Here is a 22,608-nt window from a genome sequence, read left to right on the forward strand (position 1 = left end):
GTGGAAACCGTCTGAGACCTGCATCACTTCGTGGCTTTCCTCCCACATTAAGCTGACACGCCATGATAAAACTGTAATAGTGTTAAAAGCGTCGTTAAACCCAACGCACTCACTCACTAACAAAAGACAAGGCATTTATGTGGTCGCGACCTTTCGGCTGATACCGTTTTCTACATGAAACCTTCGCATCATGCAACATAAACCAAAGGGTTGAGACTACCACCAGCATGTGTTTCATAGAGAGATAGTCACGTTAAATAGCGCAACTAGTACCTCCATTGATTCCTTTTAATTCATGTCCATTTAGATTTAGTTCAGCCGAGGGACCAATTACGATGCCGTGCTACCAATATAGGTCTTTACAAATCGTTTGTAGTAAGAAACAAAATCATTTGTCGTTGCTGAAAAGTAGAGTAATACAACAATTGAGAAACGTGTGATTGTAATCATTACCAGTAGTCACAGCGTGAAACATATACTTTTTGGATAGCTCTGCTTGATCAGGTCCAATGCCATAGAGTACAAATGATAGCCATAATGAATAAATGAATTTCTTTATTTTCTTTAGTTCAATCCGAAAATCATACATTATTTACAATATGTTTTTTTTTTTTATTTTACGAGAGTATATACAATGAAAGCATGTGATACAGTGTTCAGGAATATCATTTTACAATGTACAATTTGTGAGCAGTGGGGTTTTTATGTGTCCAGTAGATATACGACAAGTGTTTTGTTATATTCCATATAAAGGACATGTAGCAAAAAGACAGTATGATGTATTCCCAAGTATTATAATTCATTGTGTCATTTAAGTCATGAAGATCTGCTCCGAGAAACAATAAAAGCATATCAACATCAAATTTATCAATAAAAAAAGTTCTATATATAAGACATAAACTATTTACAGTGCAACATAATGTGGCAATCATAGTCATAGCAGTGTAAAAATGAATGCTATGTAAGTCTTAACATCGACAATAATATAGCTCATCTTCAATTAGATCCGCTATCTGTCATAGATCTCCCGAAGCCAAAAGATGCAATAGCGAAGGCCTAACTAACTCTATTTCAGAGAGATGGACAGCTACTCGAACGTATATAAACGGAGCAGCCAAAGATAAAAATGAAATTATATCAACGTACGAAAATAGAAATCATGTCAATATGAAAACAGAAATTATGTGAATACCAAACTAGACATGTGTACCCTACTCACACACATGAGTCCCAAAGAGGGACAGGTCAGCCGAAATTGCTAAGGCAGAATGCGACCTCTTAAACACTTAAAGAAACAACGACAATAATATCACCAAAATGGCAAATGTGCAAGTGAGACGGACTTTGATAGAGAGTGTGAGAGGCGGACAGCAACAGTACTATGACGGGTATAGATTTCGTCGCAGAAGCGTACACAATGAGTAGTGCTGTCGTCGGATGTATTGCACGTTTTTCAACCCGTGAAGACAGACTAAACAAGGTTGAAGAACTGGCCTGCTGGAAACGATTCACGACAGCCCTGCAGGACCTAAGATCACCGCCTTCATGGACTACGTGACAACATCTTGGGTTGAATGGAGGTAGTTCAGTCCTTTTGTTTCTTTTTCTTGGGTTTCTGTACTACAGCGTATATGTCTGAAACTGACGTTCACACATTGGGTATTTAACATGCATCATACATTTTTGTTTGTTTGTTGTTAAACGCCGCACTCCGCACTATATGACGGCGGCCTGCAAATAGCCGAGTCGGGAGCAGTCAATCCAGTGCTTGACCTCATGAGCATCGACCCACGCAAGTGGTATACCATGCCATGCATCACCCGAAACCGTTAGCCGCCTCTTACGACAAGCATGGGGTGCGGAAGACCAATTTTAAGCCGGATCTTGCTACATATAGCTTCATTTATGACTACATTATGTTTAACATAGAAATAAATGAGTAAAATAGATCGAGAGAATCAGATCTACACTTCGACATTAAATTAACAGACGAACTACAAGCAAATACATTACGGATGTGCCTCACCATGTTGAACCTCTGTATGTTTGCTTTTGTCAGGTTTAGCGTACAGGTTCTCTAAGTTGACGTCACCAGATGGAACCTCCTCCCGTGGTGTGCACGTGTTCGTCACTGGCATGTCCACACTCGCGTATCCATCTGGTGAAACAGTATGATGTTTAAATGAACAGTACAAATATCATTAGCCAAGAAAACATATCCATTAATGTACATATACAGCAGAGCGATCATTGTAGAGTTCAGATCACACTATCTTCTGATTCTTGTAACATTTAGAGATACATGCTCACATGCAGTTACCTGACAACATTAAGTCATCCTCCTGATTCTCAGCTGCGTTCATTGGTTGGACATCACGTGACCCTTCATACAAGTCATCTTCCACTGAAACATACACAATGAGAAAACACGGAAATACGCCACGTAAACAGGATGTGACAAGGGTAACTGTCGCTCAGGTTGATTTGCGAGATGTCATGGGACCGTTATACCCCTCAGTATGTACCAGCTGTTTAATAACCATGGAGGAGTGCGTGTGTGGCACAAGTGCGTCAATAGCCAACGAACCATGGGTTAGAATAAGGCCCTGTTAAACAGTTACAACATACAGTACAGCTATAGTATGCTCCCAAAATCAGTTTTAATTCTAATACCGTGTTATTCGAATTATGATCAATTGAAAAGCATACCTGTGTTGTTGCCTGTCGTGTTTTGATAAAGTGTTGAGCTGGAACGAGAACAGCAATAACTTATATGGAAGACCTCAGACTGAAATAATTTTCAACAAACGTCAAAAAGTACACATTTGGTTTGTGTGTGTGTGTGTGCTTCCATAAGAATGTGTGTTTGTTTTGCGTGCTTGTGTTGCGTGAGTGTGTGCGTGTGTGCGTGCGTGCGTGCGTGCGTGCGTGCGTGCGTGCGTGCGTGCGTGCGTGCGTGCGTGCGTGTGTGCGTGCGTGCCTGCCTGCCTGCGTGCGTGTGTGTGTGTGTGTGTGTGTGTGTGTGTGCAAATATGTTTCTGTGCGTTCTGTCTTGGACAACAGTTACACTTACGCTTTATTATTTCTTTCTTCTTTCATATCATTTTGTTGATCTGGAAGAAAAGGTTTTCATCATTTAAGGAAATCTTAATATCCTCTGCCGCTATCAAACATTTCATCCTAACCTGAATCAACTCTGACAATCATTGGATACACATTAATGCGGAAGTTGACGACTATTGCAATGGTCAAACTGTCTTTTAAAACTTGTTCAATTTATTGTACATAATTCAATGTCTAAGTTTCATCTAGAATTATCCTAAATCGCAACACAAATACACACTGGCAGCTTTTCTTCTCCGTCTGATACACACGACGCCCGCGACAACGACGGTAAGCAGAACAGCTCCACCTACTGCCCCAACCACGATGTAGAGATGTTCATCTGTAAATGCTGAAACATAATTTCATGATTAGTCCAGGATTTATACAGAACAGCTGTGAGAGATTGTATTATGAGTGCTATGTGTGGAGATGTGAGAGACAGTTAAATAAAAGACTCACTGAAAAATAGTATCATAGTTAATTAGTCCCTGATATATACGGAATAGTTTGTCAGGTTGCGAGCATAACATGTGTGCAGTGTACGGAGAAGTGAGAGAATGTGTTGGTTATAAGGTGTTACGCGGAAAGTCTCAGGTTGTAGACGTTTCGATGAAATCCACGTGTACGCGTACGGTGCTACAAAACACATAACATAAGTCCTACCATCTAGGATCACAGACACTGCTATGGCGCGGAACGTTGCGATGACACACACTGGTTTTACCCCTTGGGGATTCCGGGTTAGAATAGGTCCCCAGCTAATTTAAACTATGCTGGTCGAAAGAGGCAACCACGTGGATCGGCTGTGCAGGTTCGGCGACTTGGAGTTTAGCATATACTTGTACACCGACGGCATAGATCGTTGCTCAGAGTATCGTTTAGTTGATTTTCTGGGCCAGGCGTTTCATAACAAACACTGATTTGTTGAATAACTTCTTAGAACATACATATGACATGGTACCTGTAATATTCAGATTAACATGTCTTGTTATCGTCTGACCATTGCATGTGTTCTCCAATGTGTGTGATAAACAGCTGACAGCAAATAGTACACTACTTACTGCATGAATAAATGAACAAATGCGTCATGTCTGTCCGCTCGTGTCTATTCAGAGTATTTTATGTGTTCTAATCTATTAAATGTGTATCTTACCACTGGAACGACAGCGTTGTATTTGTTTGCAGTTTCTAATATTGATCGTATGTCATCGTATATATCGTATAATATTGTGTGCATATTGGTGATGGGTATGATAATGTTTCATCTTTCATAAACTCCGGCTCTCAATGCAAACGGGGCGTTTGGGTAGCCTATTGGTTAAAGCGTTCGCTCGTCACGCTGAAGACCTTGGTTCGATTCCCTGCATGGGCACAATGTGTGAAGACCATTTCTGGTGTTCCCTGTCGTGATATTGCTGGAATATTGCTGAAAGCGGCGTAAAACCATACTCACTCACTCACTCACTTAATGTGAACTGTCAATGTTATCTTGTACATATTTTTAGTACAATATGCACATTTGAAAGAGCACTACCTTTCTTTAGCGTCACTGTCTCAGGATCCGATGTAGTCTCCATATATCGGACCGTTGTTGATAATGACTGTGTTGACATGACAGGACTTGATGTTTGGTTACCTTCCTCCGTACCTGTAAGACAAATGCGTATCTCTGTGTACATACTTTAGCTGGAAAACCGAGCCATTCATTTCAGTAACTCACATATGGGAACCTCCCAATTGTCAGACGTCCCATTTGTCAGACAGTTTATACCAGGATTAGTCAAGGAAGGTTATTAAAGTAATAGTTACCTGTTTACCTTTCATTAAAATGGAACAGACCAAAAAACAGACATTTTGAGGAATTTTCAGGGGAGGTTTATTATGCACTTTTAATCATCAAATCATACCAGAAATCACATATTTATTCGACTTTAATGTGGAACATATAACACTATTTCACTATAACCTATCATACAGCGGACGGAAATGTTATCATTTTACATAAGAAATTCTATTATTACATTATTAGAAAGACACAATATACATTGAAGCGTGTGATATAACACATTTTGATTTTTTACAAGATATATTTCATTATATTATGACAAAAGACAATATATTCCTCAAAGTTTGTGTTGTTGTTGCTTTAAGTGCTTCTGTCTTAGCAATTTCGGCTGACCTGTCCCTCTTTGGGACTCATGTGTTTGAGTAGGGTACACATATCTATTGCGAGCTTTAGTATTCATAAACTTTCTCTTTGTGTTGATATGATTTCTATTTTCGTATATTGATATGATTTCATTTTTATCTATGGCTGCTGTGTTTATATATGTTCGAATAGCTGTGCATCTCTCAGAAATTGAATTAGTTTGGCATCGATATTGCATCTCTTGGCTACAACAGATAGCGGATCTAACTGCAATTCTTGTTTTAACCAAGCCCGGGCTGGGGCGTGGTCTTGAGATTCCAGTAACAAGGGAGCAAAGGATTCAGGTTGATTGCAAGATGGGCATACCTTTTCATAGTGCTTGTTGTGAATTCTCCAAAGTAATATAGTACGGTATTTATAGTACATGTGAGATTATACACAGGTTACGGAGAAGTCTAATGTATATAACATGTTCTAATTCTATCTAACAATGTATATAATGAAAATATTGCAAAACAAACTCAACGGTTAAAATGTTTTATTATTTTTCACTGAGTTTCCTATAGTCTATATAATTGAAAAAAACCTATTCCCAGTCTTGCCTAATAAAACTCCCGCAACCCTTCACAGATCAAACGCAACTTACAAACACAATCATAATCTGGTTAATCTGTATCACACAATGAGTTGGGGTAGTTCAATCTGCCCACAGTATCGAGCAGCTCAGTAATTGGTAGGTAAGACCAGGCAGTTACACTGGTCACATTAAGTTTTGACTGGTCTGTCTGACGATTGAGTCGTCTGACAAATGGAATGTCTGACAATTGGAAGTGAACCCACATAATATATGCACTGCATTACATAACCAGTGAAGCCGAAATAGACCAACGTTCCAAATACATAAATTTATTCAGCCAATGATTTGTAATACATGTATGTGAATCCTGATGCAGAATACAGGTTATTTTCCAATGTCATGTCTTTTGGATATTATTGCATAGTTCCGTTACTAAAATGATTTATGGCCATTGGTGATTACATTTGTGACAATTTATTTCATTGCTAAGGATGTACAAACCAGTGATTTTACCATACCCACCTATTGTATAGTTGTCGCTTCTCGGGTATATCTTCGTATCGTTAACAAGTTTCCCGCACTGCCACGCCGATCCTTTGTCTGTGGAGGAGTTAAATTTAAATGCTATACTGTGGATCGTGCCATTGCAACTCACATTGATGCGGCTGATGATGTCATCCCCATTTAGTGCCTGTACACTACAATTATTGGTCTTTTGAGTAGCGACCTTAAGTTTGTTGTTCTGCTGCCACCCAACGTTTGCTACCGAATTATCACAGAAACTACAGGTCAAGGTGAAGAGGTCTCCATCGGTTGGTGTTAATGGTGAGCTCGTCAGTGAAAATGTACCTGCTGAAACAAAATAATCTACATTCAAGTTTAATATACGGGTTATCCAAAAGCTGTGTTGGCTGTCACGTACCATCTGAAGCCTTTCTCATTCGTCCATGATTCTACAAGCGTCAATGGCATTACTGGACAGGATGATTACGAACTAATCACACTTAATGTTATCATATTTGGTAAAGACAAAATGTACACAGCAAAAAAAGTGTAGGTTTCCGTCTTCCGGAAACCTTCCGGAAACCTTCAGGATACCTTCCCATTTTGGATCCGGCCCGGATACCTTCCGGAAACCTTCCGGAAACCTTCCAAAAAAAATGTCAAAATTTGGGGGGTGCATTTTGTTCACTTAAGTGTGAAACACATAAAAAAATTAACTTGAAAATACCAAGCAATTTGAAGGTTGTTGAAGGCATCTGGAAGGTTTCCGGAAGGTTTCCGGAAGGTATCCGGATGCAAATTTTCTTCATGACTTGCTTCTGGTAAATAATGTTAGCCTGTGCATTACAGATACCTGTTGTAATATTCTGTGTTATTTTAATGGTAAATATCCTCCTAAAACATTTTTGGAGAAGAAAATTGTTCAATTTCATATTTTGTCCTTTTTGGATGTTAATGGTATTTAATGAACAAACATCAGTTCTTGTATAATGATATCCTTAAATTTCATGTCCAGACTTCCAGTTTGTACTGAGAAAAAGAAAAAGTTACAGGTACCTGTTGTAATATTCTGTGTTATTTTAATGGTAAATATCCTCCTCAAACTGAGATATGTGGGCATGCATTGTTCACAAGTTGTTTTGCGACATGGGTCCAATGTGTGAAGCTTATTGCTGGTGTCCGCCACCATGGTATTGTTGCAATATTGCTAAAAGTGGCAAAACAGCATTCTCACTCAGAAAAAAATGGAAAGTCATTGGCTATGTGCTTTGGCATTTGGCCCTGGTGAGATTAACAGATTAGTTTGGAATGGTATCAGTACTTGTTATATCGGGACAGTGTAGTTTCATGGGAATATAAAACAGAATACAATTGTCCCAAATTGGTGCATAAGACTAATGGCATCCATAGAAAACACCTAAATAAAGTACAGAAAAAATATCAATGTCATTTGTCTACTAAGGTGGAACTACAACTTTTGTTAAGTATTTATAGTAGGAAAACATTCAGGGCATTAGTACATTTCATATTTGTTCAGCACCTATGTTATGGCTGATCAGTATTATATATCTTTATGCTAATGAAGCAAAACAAATCATGTTTTTGGAAAAAAATCTTATTTATTGATTATATGGCATTTCATTGGTACATATCACAAATTGAAATTTGATCAAGCAAGAAGAGGAACTAGCATAAAGTAACCAGTGGTGTTTGCAAGGCCTTACAGAACAGACGCTTCAATGCCGTTTTCTAAATAAACAAATTAGTCAAATCTCAGAAGAATTTTATTGAAGAAGAATATCTAAAGTCAATTATGTTTCTGCAGTAAACCACAAAAGTCATTCAGATTTGTATGGTCAGCATCGGTGTACACAACCTGGACATAGTCACAGTGCTTTGGCATAAATTCATTCAGACTTCATTAGTGTCATAATAAAACCACCTACAGTCACACTGATGTGGCATTATTCATTCAGAATCATCACTTTCTGAGGTGAATCTGTTGCTTGTTATCAGGAGTACTGTTCATCTTCCGGCGAGTCCCTTGTCTGAATTGTGTGAGCAAGATCTTCTTAAATGTAGCTGGTGTCAGATTGTGAAATCCAGGTACCTGAAACATTTCATAACATCTTTAGAAACTTGTTAGTCAAAAGTTATGAAACACACACATATTTACAAATGTTTAAAGTTGTTTTCTCAAACAGTGAGGTATTGACAATTTATCTTGCAACTGATATTTAACCAATCTTTGAACATGTAAATAAGCCATTGCAAACAGAAAAGTGTTCAGAAAATACAAAAATGTATCCGGTCTTCTAAAACAATACCACAAGGTTCACCTGAATTTTGCTTGAATGTTTGCATTACATCAAAATGTAAGGAAGGGTAAACAAGACTATGCAAAACGAAGTTACATAGGTTCTTATACATAAATACATAAATGCAGCTATTCATAATTATCAAAACACATGTCATGTAAGTGATCTCAAAATACAACATAATGAGCGAGTGAGTTGGTATAGTTTCATGCAGCTTGTTAGCAATATTCCAGCTATGGGCTTCACACATTGTACCCATGTGGTGAATTGAACCCGGGTTTCAGAGACTGTTTCACCCACTAGGCTACCCTTGCACACCAAATACAAAAGAAAGTATATTAGGAATTCAGACAATAGATATTCTCACCAAATTCATTAATTCATTAATGGAAGCTATATTGAAATTCAAATTTTGACAAATTAGGATGAGACTGTAGAAGCATTTATCTAAGTTATTATGGATATTAAATATCTACCGTTAATTGGTAGTCCATCATAGACAGTGATAAGAAATTCAACTGAAAAGTACAACCTGAACCATCAACTAAAAACTATGTATATTACATTAAAGGGGCCGGTCATGTATTACCGGTATGTTCTCATTCATTTTTGACACAACCCTCCCTGAAAGAAAATGCAAAGCACTTTATATTTTATTGTCCATTTTGTCAAAAGTCTCCCCTAGAGACTCTCACCTTTTGGGGTGACCCTCCCTGTTTGTTCTGATCTGAATTCAAATATTCATGACTCATTATCATATTTTATCATTCATCCTATCTTTTTTGAAAATTAACTAAATGAAGATTAACAATAACATGCAAATCTGCCAAAATATTGGCCTGGCAAAGTTTAAATTAATCATAATTTCTGTTATAAAGTTTTGGATCCATCGTCTGTTTCTAAATACAGTGAAACCCAACTTTGACTTGTGTGGCATTGTTGAATCATCTACCTAATGTTCTTTATGCATTGATATGCATCTGCACAGAGTGGTCAAAGTCTGTGTCTGACACATAGTGTGCTACAAGGGAGACATCAGTTTGTGTCTAGCCAAACTGTCTGATAATCTCAAGGGCTGCCTTGGTGGCATCAAGGGATGTAGCTAATCCTAAATAAACATAAAACAAGTGACACCATCTCTTCTACAGAACACATGATCAAAGCCTGCCCCACCTTTGATGTTTATTACCTTGCTACTCTAAAAACAGCTAATTAGCAAAATGAACTCAATGTCAACTCATTGTGGACTAGGGATTAACAGGGCAATTAGTGTCGGGTGGGTATTAGTACTTGCAATTGTCTGTTAATTACTTAATTGAGTAGTGACGGCTTAGTCAGTTGTGCCTTTACAACTGCTATACAGCTTATCGAGTCAGTTTACTATGTAACATGCTTCTTGGGACCAAGGAAATGTATCTTGCTGGATAACAGTTTTTTTCTAATTTATCAGAGATCAGAAATAATAATAATGACGTTTTTGATGTGCATTTCTTTGTTGTGTTCACTAGGATGATGGTGATGGTGTTTGAATTATTAGACACTATTTATTCCAAAAGAGGAATAGGGTTGGTGAAGAGGCAAAGCTTATTTGAACAACATATATATTGATATACAGAAACTGTACAACAAACAGATTAACTGTATCTACAGTTGAAACTATCATGATGCAAATTTTCAATGAATCAAAGTCATATCTTTTCAAGACTCAGATCAGGTTGTAGTGATTGAAGGTCACATTAAACTTGCTAATTTCAAATCATTCATCCCACACTTATGATTTGGTTTTCTGTTTTATGCCGCACTCAAGCAATATTCCGGCTATATGTAAATAATCGAGTCTGGACCAGACAGTCCAGTGATTGACATCATGAGTATCGACCCACACAATTGGAATCAATGACATGCATCAACCAAGTCACTGAGTCTGATCGCCACCTGATGGTGTTAGTCAACTCTTTAAACGAGCATTGTCGCCCGTAACGGAAAGTATTGGGTTACAAATATCCCTTGTAAAACCTTTCAACATGTTCAAATGACACATCAAAAGGCCATTGTGAAAAATTGCACCATGTTAGGATTCTTAAATACAGTTTCAGCTTGACATTGAGTACTTTAAACTTTAAAGTGAAAAATACATTCACAACAAGTGAGCTGTGTCTGCCAATCAGAGTCGGTGAGTAAATTGGAGTAGGGGACTAATTTCGAAGGTAAACTTGTTTCAACGTTTAACAGCTACATGCATTTGTGTTTGTATGAGACGACGTGTGTTTAATTCCATATATTTCACTTCAAAGCATTTTATCACAATAAATTGAGTCGGGTATAGGATAAGTTGGAGTAGAGGCTAATTTCTATTGTAAACTTGTTTTAACATTTCACAATTATTGGTCTTTGCAAGTTATCAATCCTAGTTTAATTTCATTCATTTTACCAAGGTAAAAAAAAAATAAGGTGTCATTTTCGTCAAGTAATAATCGCCGTTTTCGCTTTCGGCGAGTATTTCGCCAGTCAGTGCTGTTTTGCTAAGGTGTCATTTCAGCTATAACCCGCTTATTGCACATTATTAGTTTCAATTTATATTTATAATCATTTTAACCACTGTAATAAGTAAAAAATGAAATAAAAGTATATAGAAAATAAACAAGCACTTGTTATAAAATGTGCATCCGCAGGCAATATTTATAAGATAATCCTGCATGTAGCTGTGGCCATCACACTGAAGATGCACTTCACTTCTTTCTCATATGTCCAAATTACAATGATTTAAGACGAATATGTACTATTATGTTAAGGGATATGATCTTAATTCAATTCTATTAGGTAATCCTGAAAGGACGTCAAAAATAAACTTAGAAATTCTTAAATCAGTAGAAGACTACATTCAGCTATCCAATAGGTTTTGTGATTGTACATAGCATCTTAAATTTATAATACTATTCCTTGCCGTATATTGCAGTACACTATTACTACTAAAAATGCGACCTGACAGCGCCGACAACGTAGTTTCTATAATAAGAACATGTATATAATTGTATTCCTTGACTGTACTTTTGTCATATCATATTGTATTCTAATTCTGGAGCGGTATTCAAATAAGTTTTTGCTTGTTTACCCATCCAGTTCACATATAAATGTTTAAAACAATATTTAGTAAACAAATAATTTAAACTCATGCAACAACATAGCGTGTGGAGACGATAGACCACTGAAAAGAGCATATATATGCACATCCAATGACCCCTGACATCACAAGGCATTGTTTTGCCAGTGTGTCAGGCAACAGAATACTACGAATTACATCACAGGGTACTGTGACCTGTTTGAAAAGTTAGGTACTGTATTCTAAAGGTAGGCCCAAAATTCTAGACAATCCAGTGATTGATATTGTGAACATCAATCCACACTGTTAGATGGTCACTGTCAGATGCCATGAACCAGGTCACCGAGCCTATCACCTGATCTATTAGGTTATCTCTTATGGGTGAGGCTAAAACGGCACCTCAGCAAAATGTCACTGATTTCTCCAACGAAAACAGCACCTTGATTTGGCAAAAAGGGCTACTAATTGTTGTCTGTTATCTGGAGAGACATGTTGATTCCTGGCCGAAATATATATAAATGAAATTTCTATAAAATAACTATTTATTTCCTACTTACTAAAATAAATATGACATATATAGTATACCTGTTGTCCAGTTTCTTGACATTTTCGCCAGACTCAGGTTCAGCTTGACATTGAGCTAATCTGAGTAAAGCTACTTAAAACTTCAAAGCATGTGATCTTTCAATGATAAGTTTAGTTGCACCTCCCAATCAGAATCATGAGTAAATTTGAGCAGAGGCTAATTTCTAATGTAAACTATTTTTAGGTGACTAACATTTAACAATTATTTGTGTTTGCAAGTTTAATTGCATTTATTTTACTTCAAAGAAATCAAAGCATATTATATTTTCACAATAAGTTTAGTTGCATCTCCAAATCAGAGTCGGCAAGTAGATGCTATTTTTTAATGTAAACCTTTTTGAACATTTCTCAGTTATTTGTGTTTACAAGTGACCATGCAAGTTTAATTTCATGTATTCGGGCATATTCAGACCCAAGGTAAAAAAAATAACAAGGTGCTGTTTTCACCAGGCAATAGTAGGCGAGGTACTATTTCCCTTTATAGTATAACCCTCTCTTACAACTAGCATAGGTTGATGGGGACCAATTCCAACCCGGAATCCCCAAATGAGTGGGTATGGTTTTATGCTGTTTTTAGCAATACCACGGCAAGGGACACCTGACATAGACTTCACACATTGTACCCATGACAAGAATCGAACCTTGGTCTTCAGCACTTCAACCACTAGGCTACCCCACCGCCAAAATTCCCAGCATAATAAACTTGTCATCACGGTATTCTTCAACAAGTTCAAGTGAAAATATCCATACCTTTCAAATGTCTTATCTTCCACTTCACAATGTTCACTGTTGCAAAACTCCTGTCATTTAATTTGTTCTTGAATATTCACACCTGCAAAAGTAAGTTTAGTCGGTACGGTATGAACTAAAAAAATGAGTCACTATAGAGTATCTAGATAAAGGAATATAAATAAGCAAACATATTTCTACATCATATACATTAGCAAGGATTAACATAAGTTAGGTAGATTGCTTATCCTACAAAAATTAAATCACACATTTACTAACATATGTAAAACAGAATAAGTGGCTTACAGAAGATAAAGAACTTTAATACGTGATCAATATTATTAACATATTCCTTACCTGAATCAGAGACCATATAACAGTCTATGTATTATGGTCTCTGTCTGAATATGTCACATCTTCAGCTCCCTGCAATCGAGGTTGTGAAACATTTCTGCTGTAGGAATATTACATCCGCTGGGATATCCCTTGTCACACTGCCTGGCATGGTAGGCAAACGCATATTCCATACACCACATAGGTATACTTCCTAATACACACTGTCGAAATCCCCGCGGCTCCCAATATGGCCTGTATGAACTGTAATCGGCCAACCTCGTCTCTTTCCGTAACTGCTGCAGAAATGACCGCTCGTCATTCGTGACCAACTCGTGTTATTCCGGGACAAGCAAGTCTACCCATAATTCCCTGTATGGCCGAGGGCGCCATTTTGGAACACAAATGTAAACAAACACTCAAACCTCGTGTAATCGATGTACACCGTGATGCTTGATTGCGATATGCTTACCTCGTGTATCGATACATTGTTCTCAATCACCTCTAACTCGGAAATCCCGGTCGAAATCCACCTGAGCCATCCACAACGAGGACGTCAAGTATTTCGAAAACTCGATTGACAGCCGAAGGAAGGAAGAGCAGCTTGCAGATGCCAGGTACGTAGCAGGGCTTCGAGACATAATGTTCCATGATTTCTATACAGAGATCTTATGAAATGGATTGATTTAGATATTTTCCTGATCTCCATGTTACTACTGTAAACATCAAGGGCCTTTTAGTTTTGTTGTTTTCGGAAACCCTTTGTTATTATGATCAAGTGTTTGTTGTGACATGGTATTTCTATTTGGGATTGCATAAGAGCTACAGGTGCAGGACTTTTAAGGGTCGTGTCCTTATTCTCAACATAACGCTGGGATTTGATGATGAGGGTTAGTTACCAAGGGTATAAATCTGGCAAAGTGCATGTCAAACAAAACGTGGCATTCAATTCCAATCATGTGTTGCCACCTGAACCACCTGAAAGTGAGATATAGATTACAATGAATAATGACAGCTTATCAATCTTTAACAAATTCACACTGAAACATTGAAAGGATAAAGACAAGTTAGTTGTTTTCTGTTTCAGCATGTTCAGGGTTTCTGGGCAGGTTCACAGACATCCTCAGGGAGGATACCAAGTATTGAGTGAGTATTTTTGTTTGTGATAAATACAAATACATGTATTCATCATGGTATATTTCAATGTAATGTGAAACATCACACTCACAATAGTCCAGCTCTGTGATGGCAGCCTGTAAATAATTGAACATGGACCAGGCAATCTAGTGATTGTTATTTTCAGCCAAGATCCATGCCCTCAGAGTATGATGACAACCTAGTCTGACCACTCAATTCATTAGTTGATTAGTGTTTGCAGCGGTAGAAACTAACACTTTCAGTCCACTAGTCCTAAAATGATAGCATATAGCAAAACCTTTAAAATGTCAAAATGATTAGTGCCAATTTCTAACCCTGGTGTTTGGATGTTGTGTTTGTGTGTGTATGTATGAGTGTATTTAGGTTGGTTTGTTGTTTAACACCGCACTCAGCTATATGACGACGGTCTGTAAATAATCGAGTCTGGACCAGAAAACCCAGTGATTCATATCATGAGCATCGAGCCACGGAATTTAGATCAATGACATGCATCAACCAAGTCAGAGAGTCTGACCACCCAATCCCGTTAGTCGTCTTTTACGACAAGCATAATGGCCTTTTACGGCAAGCATGGGTTGCTGAAGACCTAGTCTACCCCGGAATCTTCACGGGTCGAGTGTATTTAACTTAAATCATGAATCTTATACTTGTTTCTCTGTGCTTTTACAATGTAACCCAAATTTTCTCTGGAATAATAAAGTATTCTCTTATTTATATCATTTCTGAACAAAGTGTCATATCAAGGTTAGATCTCTGTCAAAACAGTGCCATGGAAAAGCCAAACAAATAGCCTAGAAATAAAAGTAAATACTGCATTGCATTAATCTGCATTTCAAGAAAATGTGGCAATAATTCATGGAATGATATTCACCTCGGTGAGGATCTCTCTGCATTGTCGAACAAGTTATTTCCTATGTAATGTATGTGTTGAATGACCCTGACTTTGTTGTCAAAATATTGTTTTAACATTTGTTAAATATGGGGATAAATGTCATCTCTGAATGTTTGACATGAATTATTATGATTAGGGTAGTTCTAAGTCGGAATCACACCCGGGGTCTTTTCATTTGAATCAAATGTACAACATGTACAGTTTGGACATTTCTGTGATGTGAATGCTACTTATGTTTGTAGAATGTCCGGATGAATAAAAGAGACAGTCATCCGTGCAGCATCAATGCAAAGAAAGACCATAGAAGAGCAACAGTGAGTGGTAAATATTTTGAAATTATTCTGTTTGGTTCATATGGTTATTTTGCAAATATGTCTTCAGTTTGTTCCTTATCGCTGTAGGCACGGATGTCCTATTATCTAAGGCACTACAATTTTCTGTGCAGAGTTGCATCTCTTGGGCTTAGCAGAAACCTATAGTCATGGGTTCAAATCCTGGTTTTCCCCGGGTTAAAGCGTTCGCTCGTCACGCCGAAGACCCGGGTTCGATTCCCGACATGGGTACAATGTGTGAAGCCCATTTCTGGTGTCCCCCGCCGTGATATTGCTGGAATATTGCTAAAAGCGGCGTAAAACCATACTCAGTCAGTCAGTGGTTCTCCCCGATTATGTTGCTAGGTTTGTCAGCATTATACACATACTCGTGGGATTCATCAAAGACCTGCATCACTTAAGACTTTCTTCCCACATCAAACTAACATGGGGTGATATATCTGGAATACTGTTCAAAGCAGTGTTAAAGCCAAATCATTTATTTAACACTGCATCCAGCAAAAGTTTGGCTATATGACAAGGATTGTGAATATATATTTTTCCATGTTGATGAGTTGAAACAATCACTAAATGACATCTCTTAAAAGGATTCCCAGCATTCCAAGCCTAATTAATAGATAAGGTTGTGATTGAGTAGGCTCATTGATCACATGTAATCATACCACAGTGATGTGGGATATTGTCCATAATAGTTATCATCGGTTTGTCTGGACCGAGTTCATAACATTAGTCACTGGTTTGTCTGGTTGAGATTTGAGATGTGATTATCTTAAATGTTTAGCATATAACAAGACTCACATATGACAACTTAAGTGATTTTGCTGCCTTCTATCTGTAAGTACATGTGGCAACAATTCTTTTTGATTGCTAAAATCTTTTTACATAATGCTGCAGAAACTGAAGTCCTGCTTGAGATCCCTGGATGAGTACTCCAGGTTGACAGTCTGGAAGGACCAGACAAGGGAGTCCTAAACAGAGGCTGCACCCCTTCAGATATCAGAGGTGATTTGCAGACAGCGATGATGAGGGTCCTGTTATTTCAATGGAGGCCGACCGAGAAATTGTATGCCAAATGGTACTGGGACACACAAAGGCTGGTCTGGCTAATGTGAGAAGACCAACCAATGCCAAGCTGGAGTGGAATTCATCCAGGACATTCAGGAAATTCTTGTAAACACTTGAAAGGAATGATAAATGGGACTTATTGTCTTTAAATGTGGACCCAAACACCAAATGGAAAGTTCACAATTCTACTAACACAATGCAGCAGAGATAGGGTCTAACTGGTATCCCCTCATCCTGGTTCCTGTTCATCCATGGCAATATAGAAAGAAAAGGAGGATTGAGGGAAAGTAAGTTATCTGAACTGGTGAACATAATCCGTAGGTACTGTCAAGCGAACAGTTATCACACTCTGTTATGAGTATTGAAGAATAGGATGAAATTGCATTCTGCATCAGGAACCATCATGTGGACACTGTTCAATGTGCGATATACTATAGGCATATGAATAAAAGAAATTGATAATTTGATTGTTGCTTATGTTTCATTTGCCAGCTGTGTAAATGGGAATGTTTCATGATTTTGCCTCAGTTTAATAGCCACACTTATCTTATGAAACCATGCATTGCTTGGGCATCTCAAGATAAATAACACATGTTTCCTTTGCTCTGAAAACGTCTGATGACACATTGATCTGTTATGTCAAAGGTTAAAGTCACAACCAGACAAAAAGTTTGTTTGTGGTCTAACTCTTCCTTTGGGCAGGAGTCGAAGTTGGAAAAAGGTCGTGTGTGATCTATATATACTACATTTTCCCTTAAATTGCCTTTTCTACAGAAGTTTTAGTAACTCTTATACATATACTGGTTACATTACTTCCATATTTTGGTCAATGATATGTTGAATTCTACCAAAGGACTGCATATTTGGTTTATGTGCTGGATAGCTCTTTGAAATGTTTTTGAAATATTTATCACTGATATTGAAGGTCAAATTCACACTCAAAAGTGATAATTCATGAGGGGTTGAAGTGTAAGATCAAGGCAACAGTGAAGGGGTCATTCATAAAGTATTTCTGCAATTATAACTAAAATGCCTATTTCTGGAGATATTTGTGAAGTATTAAGCACATCGTTGTTATATTATTTGAATACACATATATGTGCAGTGGTTACAACTCCAGTGTCAAATTAACTGTCAATCCCTTTTAATAAAATAATTCACAGTAACTGAGGAAGAGCTTACTGTAGTACCATAAAACTAGGGTGAGGCAAATTTCAATGAAGTTAGTATTTTGAATATAACAAGTACATGTACCGTTACAAATAGTCTTATTATCATCTCACTAGGACCAAAGGCCCAAGTGAGCACATTGTCAATGACTTTTTCTTTTTCTCAATACAAACTGGAAGTCTGGACATGAAATTTAAGGATGTTATTATACAAGAACTGATGTTTGTTCATTAAATACCATTAACATCCGAAAAGGACAAAATATGAAATTGAACAATTTTCTTCTCCAAAAATGTTTTAGGAGGATATTTACCATTAAAATAACACAGAATATTACAACAGGTATCTGTAATGCACAGGCTAACATTATTTACCAGAAGCAAGTCATGAAGAAAATTTGCATCCGGATACCTTCCGGAAACCTTCCGGAAACCTTCCGGAAACCTTCCAGATGCCTTCAACAACCTTCAAATTGCTTGGTATTTTCAAGTTAATTTTTTTATGTGTTTCACACTTAAGTGAACAAAATGCACCCCCCAAATTTTGACATTTTTTTTGGAAGGTTTCCGGAAGGTTTCCGGAAGGTATCCGGGCCGGATCCAAAATGGGAAGGTATCCGGAAGGTTTCCGGAAGGTTTCCGGAAGACGGAAACCTACACTTTTTTTGCTGTGGTAGTACAATAGTTTTCATTTATAAGGTGATTAAAATGCAAATTGTAAGAGTGATTGGTCCTACCGGTAAAACAGGACATGCATATTTGGTGTTATCATTGATTTCCAGAGATCCTTTCATGTAATTGTAACAACATTTTGCCTCATAACGCCGAATGCAAAGCATAACACCTTGCAATAATGTAATTTTTGTGCAAGCATTTTTTTTCAATAGCCTGTTGTCTATTTTGGATAACTATTTAAATGGTCTGACCCTTATTTGTTGTTCATCACAACAGCAGCAGCATGGAATTTGGACAACATTGAAAATGTTTTACAATTTTTGAAAGGATACAGTGATTTTGTTCGGGAATGGATGTTGTTGAAAAATATATAAATTGTTAAAAAAGGGATTATTACAAACTAACGGGACACGTTCCAATTTCTAAAAATAGTATTGTCACATTGATACCGCGATTCGTATATCATAGTTTATCTACCAAGCCTTGTGTCATTGTGTGACCTGATCGTGTACAGTGACATCTGACCTTGTGTACAACGCAGAGGTCACTTATCACATGGAGTAATGCAAGGTTAGTTGTGGAGAGTTCTTCGATGGACGACCGTGTTCGGCAGCGTGAGAGTTTCTAAGGATTTGGTCCTGCCCCACACTGAAGCACATGCACATGTAGCACATGCGTCTGCTTTGACAATTGACTTCGCAATATGCCTATAAAGAATTATATAGCAAGTGACTGTTACCTTCTACCGCCTCACAGGCAGCTGAGGTTGTCAACTTGCCTTCTTAATATTTACTCCACAGTAAATTCACAATTCACAGCCTTAAAAAACTAGATAATCAGATATGTATTTGTACACAACTTGCAGATGTTTTGACATATGTTGTTATGTAAAGGTAATTTCAGTGGAAACTGTCGTCAGTATATATTTAGTATTTGTCAGCAACATTGTTATACTTGTAAAACTGTCAAGTGTTACTACTTACGTAGCCTCCCACATTGTTCGTTTTCACCATAAACCTAAAACCGTATGTTTCAATATAATTTATTGATCATTGCTAGATATGTTTGGTTATTCATTTATTCAACAGTTTAATTCTGTGTGAACCGATTTCTGGGTTCACCTCTGCTTTTAAGTATGGAAATCACATTATAACAATATAAACACACGTCATTACTACAAATAACAGTGGTCATAATAAACATCAAGACAACGTTAACGTATCAAAGTTTAGAAAACGACACCTCAACTGATGCCCCATGTCATACATGTACATCTAAGGATATCATTACAAAGAGTATGACTTACTTTATTCTGGTACCGTCGTTGATAAAAAAAATAGCATGTTACCGATCTCCATGTTGTAAAGCAGATACATAGTCTCATAGCATATCAGATCACATCCCATGTTTCGTATTTATCCATTTTGGAGATTTTGGTCAACCTGATTTTGAATAAATCAGATGAAGCTGATTCGGGGAGTTAAGGGCCAATATCTCTCGTCAGATAGGGTTACGCAAACATATCTGAGATCTATCTAACATCTTTACCTGTATTTATGGCCATGTCTGTCGCCACAATCATGTGAATATAATACCCATCTTAATTAATTCACAACTGTGATCTATATTGTTGGCCTGAACCTGTTAAAACATGCAGCGACCATGTAAGTAAAAGCCTTATGCTTGCAAGTTCTAAGTGTATTCCCAAATGCGAATATAAACCCTATCTTAAACCATTTTGGAAACCCGGTTTACTGGAACCAACACAATATGAAATTCATATGAGGCATAGGGTGTTGCACTAATATTATTGTATACGGAATATTTGCTTTGTATGTTGTAACAAAACTTATAACAATACTGAATATCTATTCTAACCCGGATCTTCACGCATTTTGTCGACTTTTATCCTGATATTGTGACAAAGTAGAATCACATTCAAATTCCGGTAATACACAGAACGATATATGTTAAAGCTGATACAAAATATAATGTCCTACATAACATTTCAATAGTGTTTGTAATCATTTTACATGTTTAAGTGAACTTCCTCATAAAATTATAAAATTCCTAAGATCTACATCGCCTTGTATCAGGGGACCCAATCTTCTGCTCAGTGGAAGTATTGCCTTTGTAGTGTTCCATACGTTACAAATTCCTGACATTATGTGGAGAGCAATGCCCGTGTAACTCTCGATTCCTTAAACATGTTGGTGCCGCGGCCAAATGATTTTTTTTTAAGGAATGGAGAGTAACGAGGATATTCCCTCAACTTAAAACACATCTCTGCTTTTACACTTTGACGAAACATTCTTAAGAACCACAAACAAGGCAGCGCAAAGATCTGCTCGCGACGGAGCACGTGCAACAGCGGCAGAGAACACAATCAACTGTCAATTCTCAAACAATAGAATGACGTCACAGATGTTGTGTTTTTTTATTACCGTATTTCGTCATAATTACAATGTGCATTAGTTTGCATTAAAACTGGGGTTCTCACACTTTTTAACGATGTATTTATGTGATGTAACTTATTAAAATAATTGTATGGCTTATGTATGTTAAATGCTTGAATACCTTTTTTATTTTTAATTACCGTTTAGGAAACAACCACTTGGGCCTTTGTTGTATATAACACATATTCTTAATGCGCCAACACGGCACCGAATCATGATGGTTTTATCACTCATTGATGAAAGAACATTGGGCGTTCTGCCCCAGGATCGCACCCATTGACCCCAAGCACGGAGGTATAAGAATGACGTCACGCTAAAAATAGCTTACCAGCGTAGTACATTACAGGTTGTGTTGCAATCTGGGAAAACCCTGGCTTAAGATAGACCAACGGCTATACATTCAAACATAGCCTAATCAGTATAATTAAAACTATACAATAGTATGTATGAAATTCCTTTAAAATAGAAAGGGTGCAATGTTGTCAGTTCTTCTATGTTTACATTAGTTGCATAGGTAAAAGAAGAATTGTTTTGTTACTGTAAACACGAGGACGAACTAGGTCACATAACAGTCTTCTCCACTGAAGGCAAATAGTTGTGTAAACAAACCTACGAGGAAGGCAGTCCTCTGTATCCACGGGTTAACATAAACACACAAGCACGTTTGTTATTGAAGGTAACCTAGGCCCGTCTCTGTAGTTTTGATAGGCTATGAAGTGGAGAAACATATAAGCTCTATTTACATCGTGTGGGCTTCATTTCACGTGTAACCATGCCTGCTGACGGATGGAAAGCATATTTGTCTAGTATTTATTTGAATCCCAAACACCCAGCCTCCTTTTCTGGGCCTGCTAAGTTGTATCACATTGTGAAAAAGGAGGGGAAATTTGATATTAGTTTGCATGACATAAAGAAGTGGTTGACATCCCAAGATGCCTTTTCGCTTCAGCGACCTTTAAGATACAAGTTCAAGCGGAACAGAGTGGTGGCTTCAGGCCTCAATGCTCGATGGGATATTGACTTGGCTGATGTATCTAATATAGCCTCGGACAATGACGGTGTGAAATACTTACTCATAGCTATAAATGTATTTACACGTTTTCTATGGGTTGAGCCCCTTAAAAATAAACACCGGATGCGGTCATTAAGGCCTTGAAGAAGATATTTTCCCGCGCTACCCTGCCACAAATTATACGATCAGACAAAGGTCGAGAATTTGAAAATAAGAAAATGAGGTCTTATTTAAGAAACAAGGGCATCACTTACTATGCCACACAGAATGAAACCAAGGCTTCTTATGCCGAGAGAGTGATACGGACCCTCAAGACCACGATGTACAGATATTTCACCTACAAACAAACGTATCATTATTTGGATATTTTACAAGACCTCGTCCGGGATTATAACCACAGACATCACAGATCATTGAATGAAAGATCACCCTCAAATATTAATCAAACG

General features: G+C 37.5%; 2 protein-coding genes and 1 long non-coding RNA gene across 4 annotated transcripts in view; 1 reads left to right on the forward strand and 2 right to left on the reverse strand.

The window, feature by feature from the left end:
• The window catches only part of LOC139457043 (uncharacterized), a 96,004-nt gene that overhangs the window by 17,084 nt on the left and 56,312 nt on the right, over nucleotides 1–22,608 (reverse strand). The window contains exons 5-7 of the mRNA XM_071238486.1: nucleotides 3,344–3,454; nucleotides 2,321–2,404; nucleotides 2,027–2,158 (exon numbers count right to left, since the gene is read on the reverse strand). Coding sequence (XP_071094587.1) covers nucleotides 2,027–2,158; nucleotides 2,321–2,404; nucleotides 3,344–3,454 — 327 coding nt within the window. The remainder of the gene's footprint in view (nucleotides 1–2,026; nucleotides 2,159–2,320; nucleotides 2,405–3,343; nucleotides 3,455–22,608) is intronic.
• Nucleotides 3,984–22,608, reverse strand: part of LOC139457984 (uncharacterized) — a 38,364-nt gene continuing 19,739 nt past the window's right edge. The window contains exons 3-5 of the mRNA XM_071239313.1: nucleotides 6,354–6,680; nucleotides 4,640–4,741; nucleotides 3,984–4,066 (exon numbers count right to left, since the gene is read on the reverse strand). Of these exons, the coding sequence (XP_071095414.1) occupies nucleotides 3,984–4,066; nucleotides 4,640–4,741; nucleotides 6,354–6,680 (512 nt within the window). The remainder of the gene's footprint in view (nucleotides 4,067–4,639; nucleotides 4,742–6,353; nucleotides 6,681–22,608) is intronic.
• Nucleotides 13,793–16,938, forward strand: LOC139457563 (uncharacterized). 2 transcript variants are annotated; one of them, XR_011652600.1, is made up of 4 exons: nucleotides 13,793–14,017; nucleotides 14,488–14,546; nucleotides 15,693–15,771; nucleotides 16,677–16,938. It is a non-coding gene; the product is annotated as an uncharacterized lncRNA (long non-coding RNA). The 2 variants fall into 2 exon arrangements; XR_011652601.1 differs by having other exon boundaries at nucleotides 15,693–15,764.

Source organism: Haliotis cracherodii, unplaced genomic scaffold, assembly GCF_022045235.1.
Source record: "Haliotis cracherodii isolate W230 unplaced genomic scaffold, xgHalCrac1.p SCAF_12, whole genome shotgun sequence".
Taxonomy (NCBI): Eukaryota; Metazoa; Mollusca; class Gastropoda; order Lepetellida; family Haliotidae; genus Haliotis; species Haliotis cracherodii.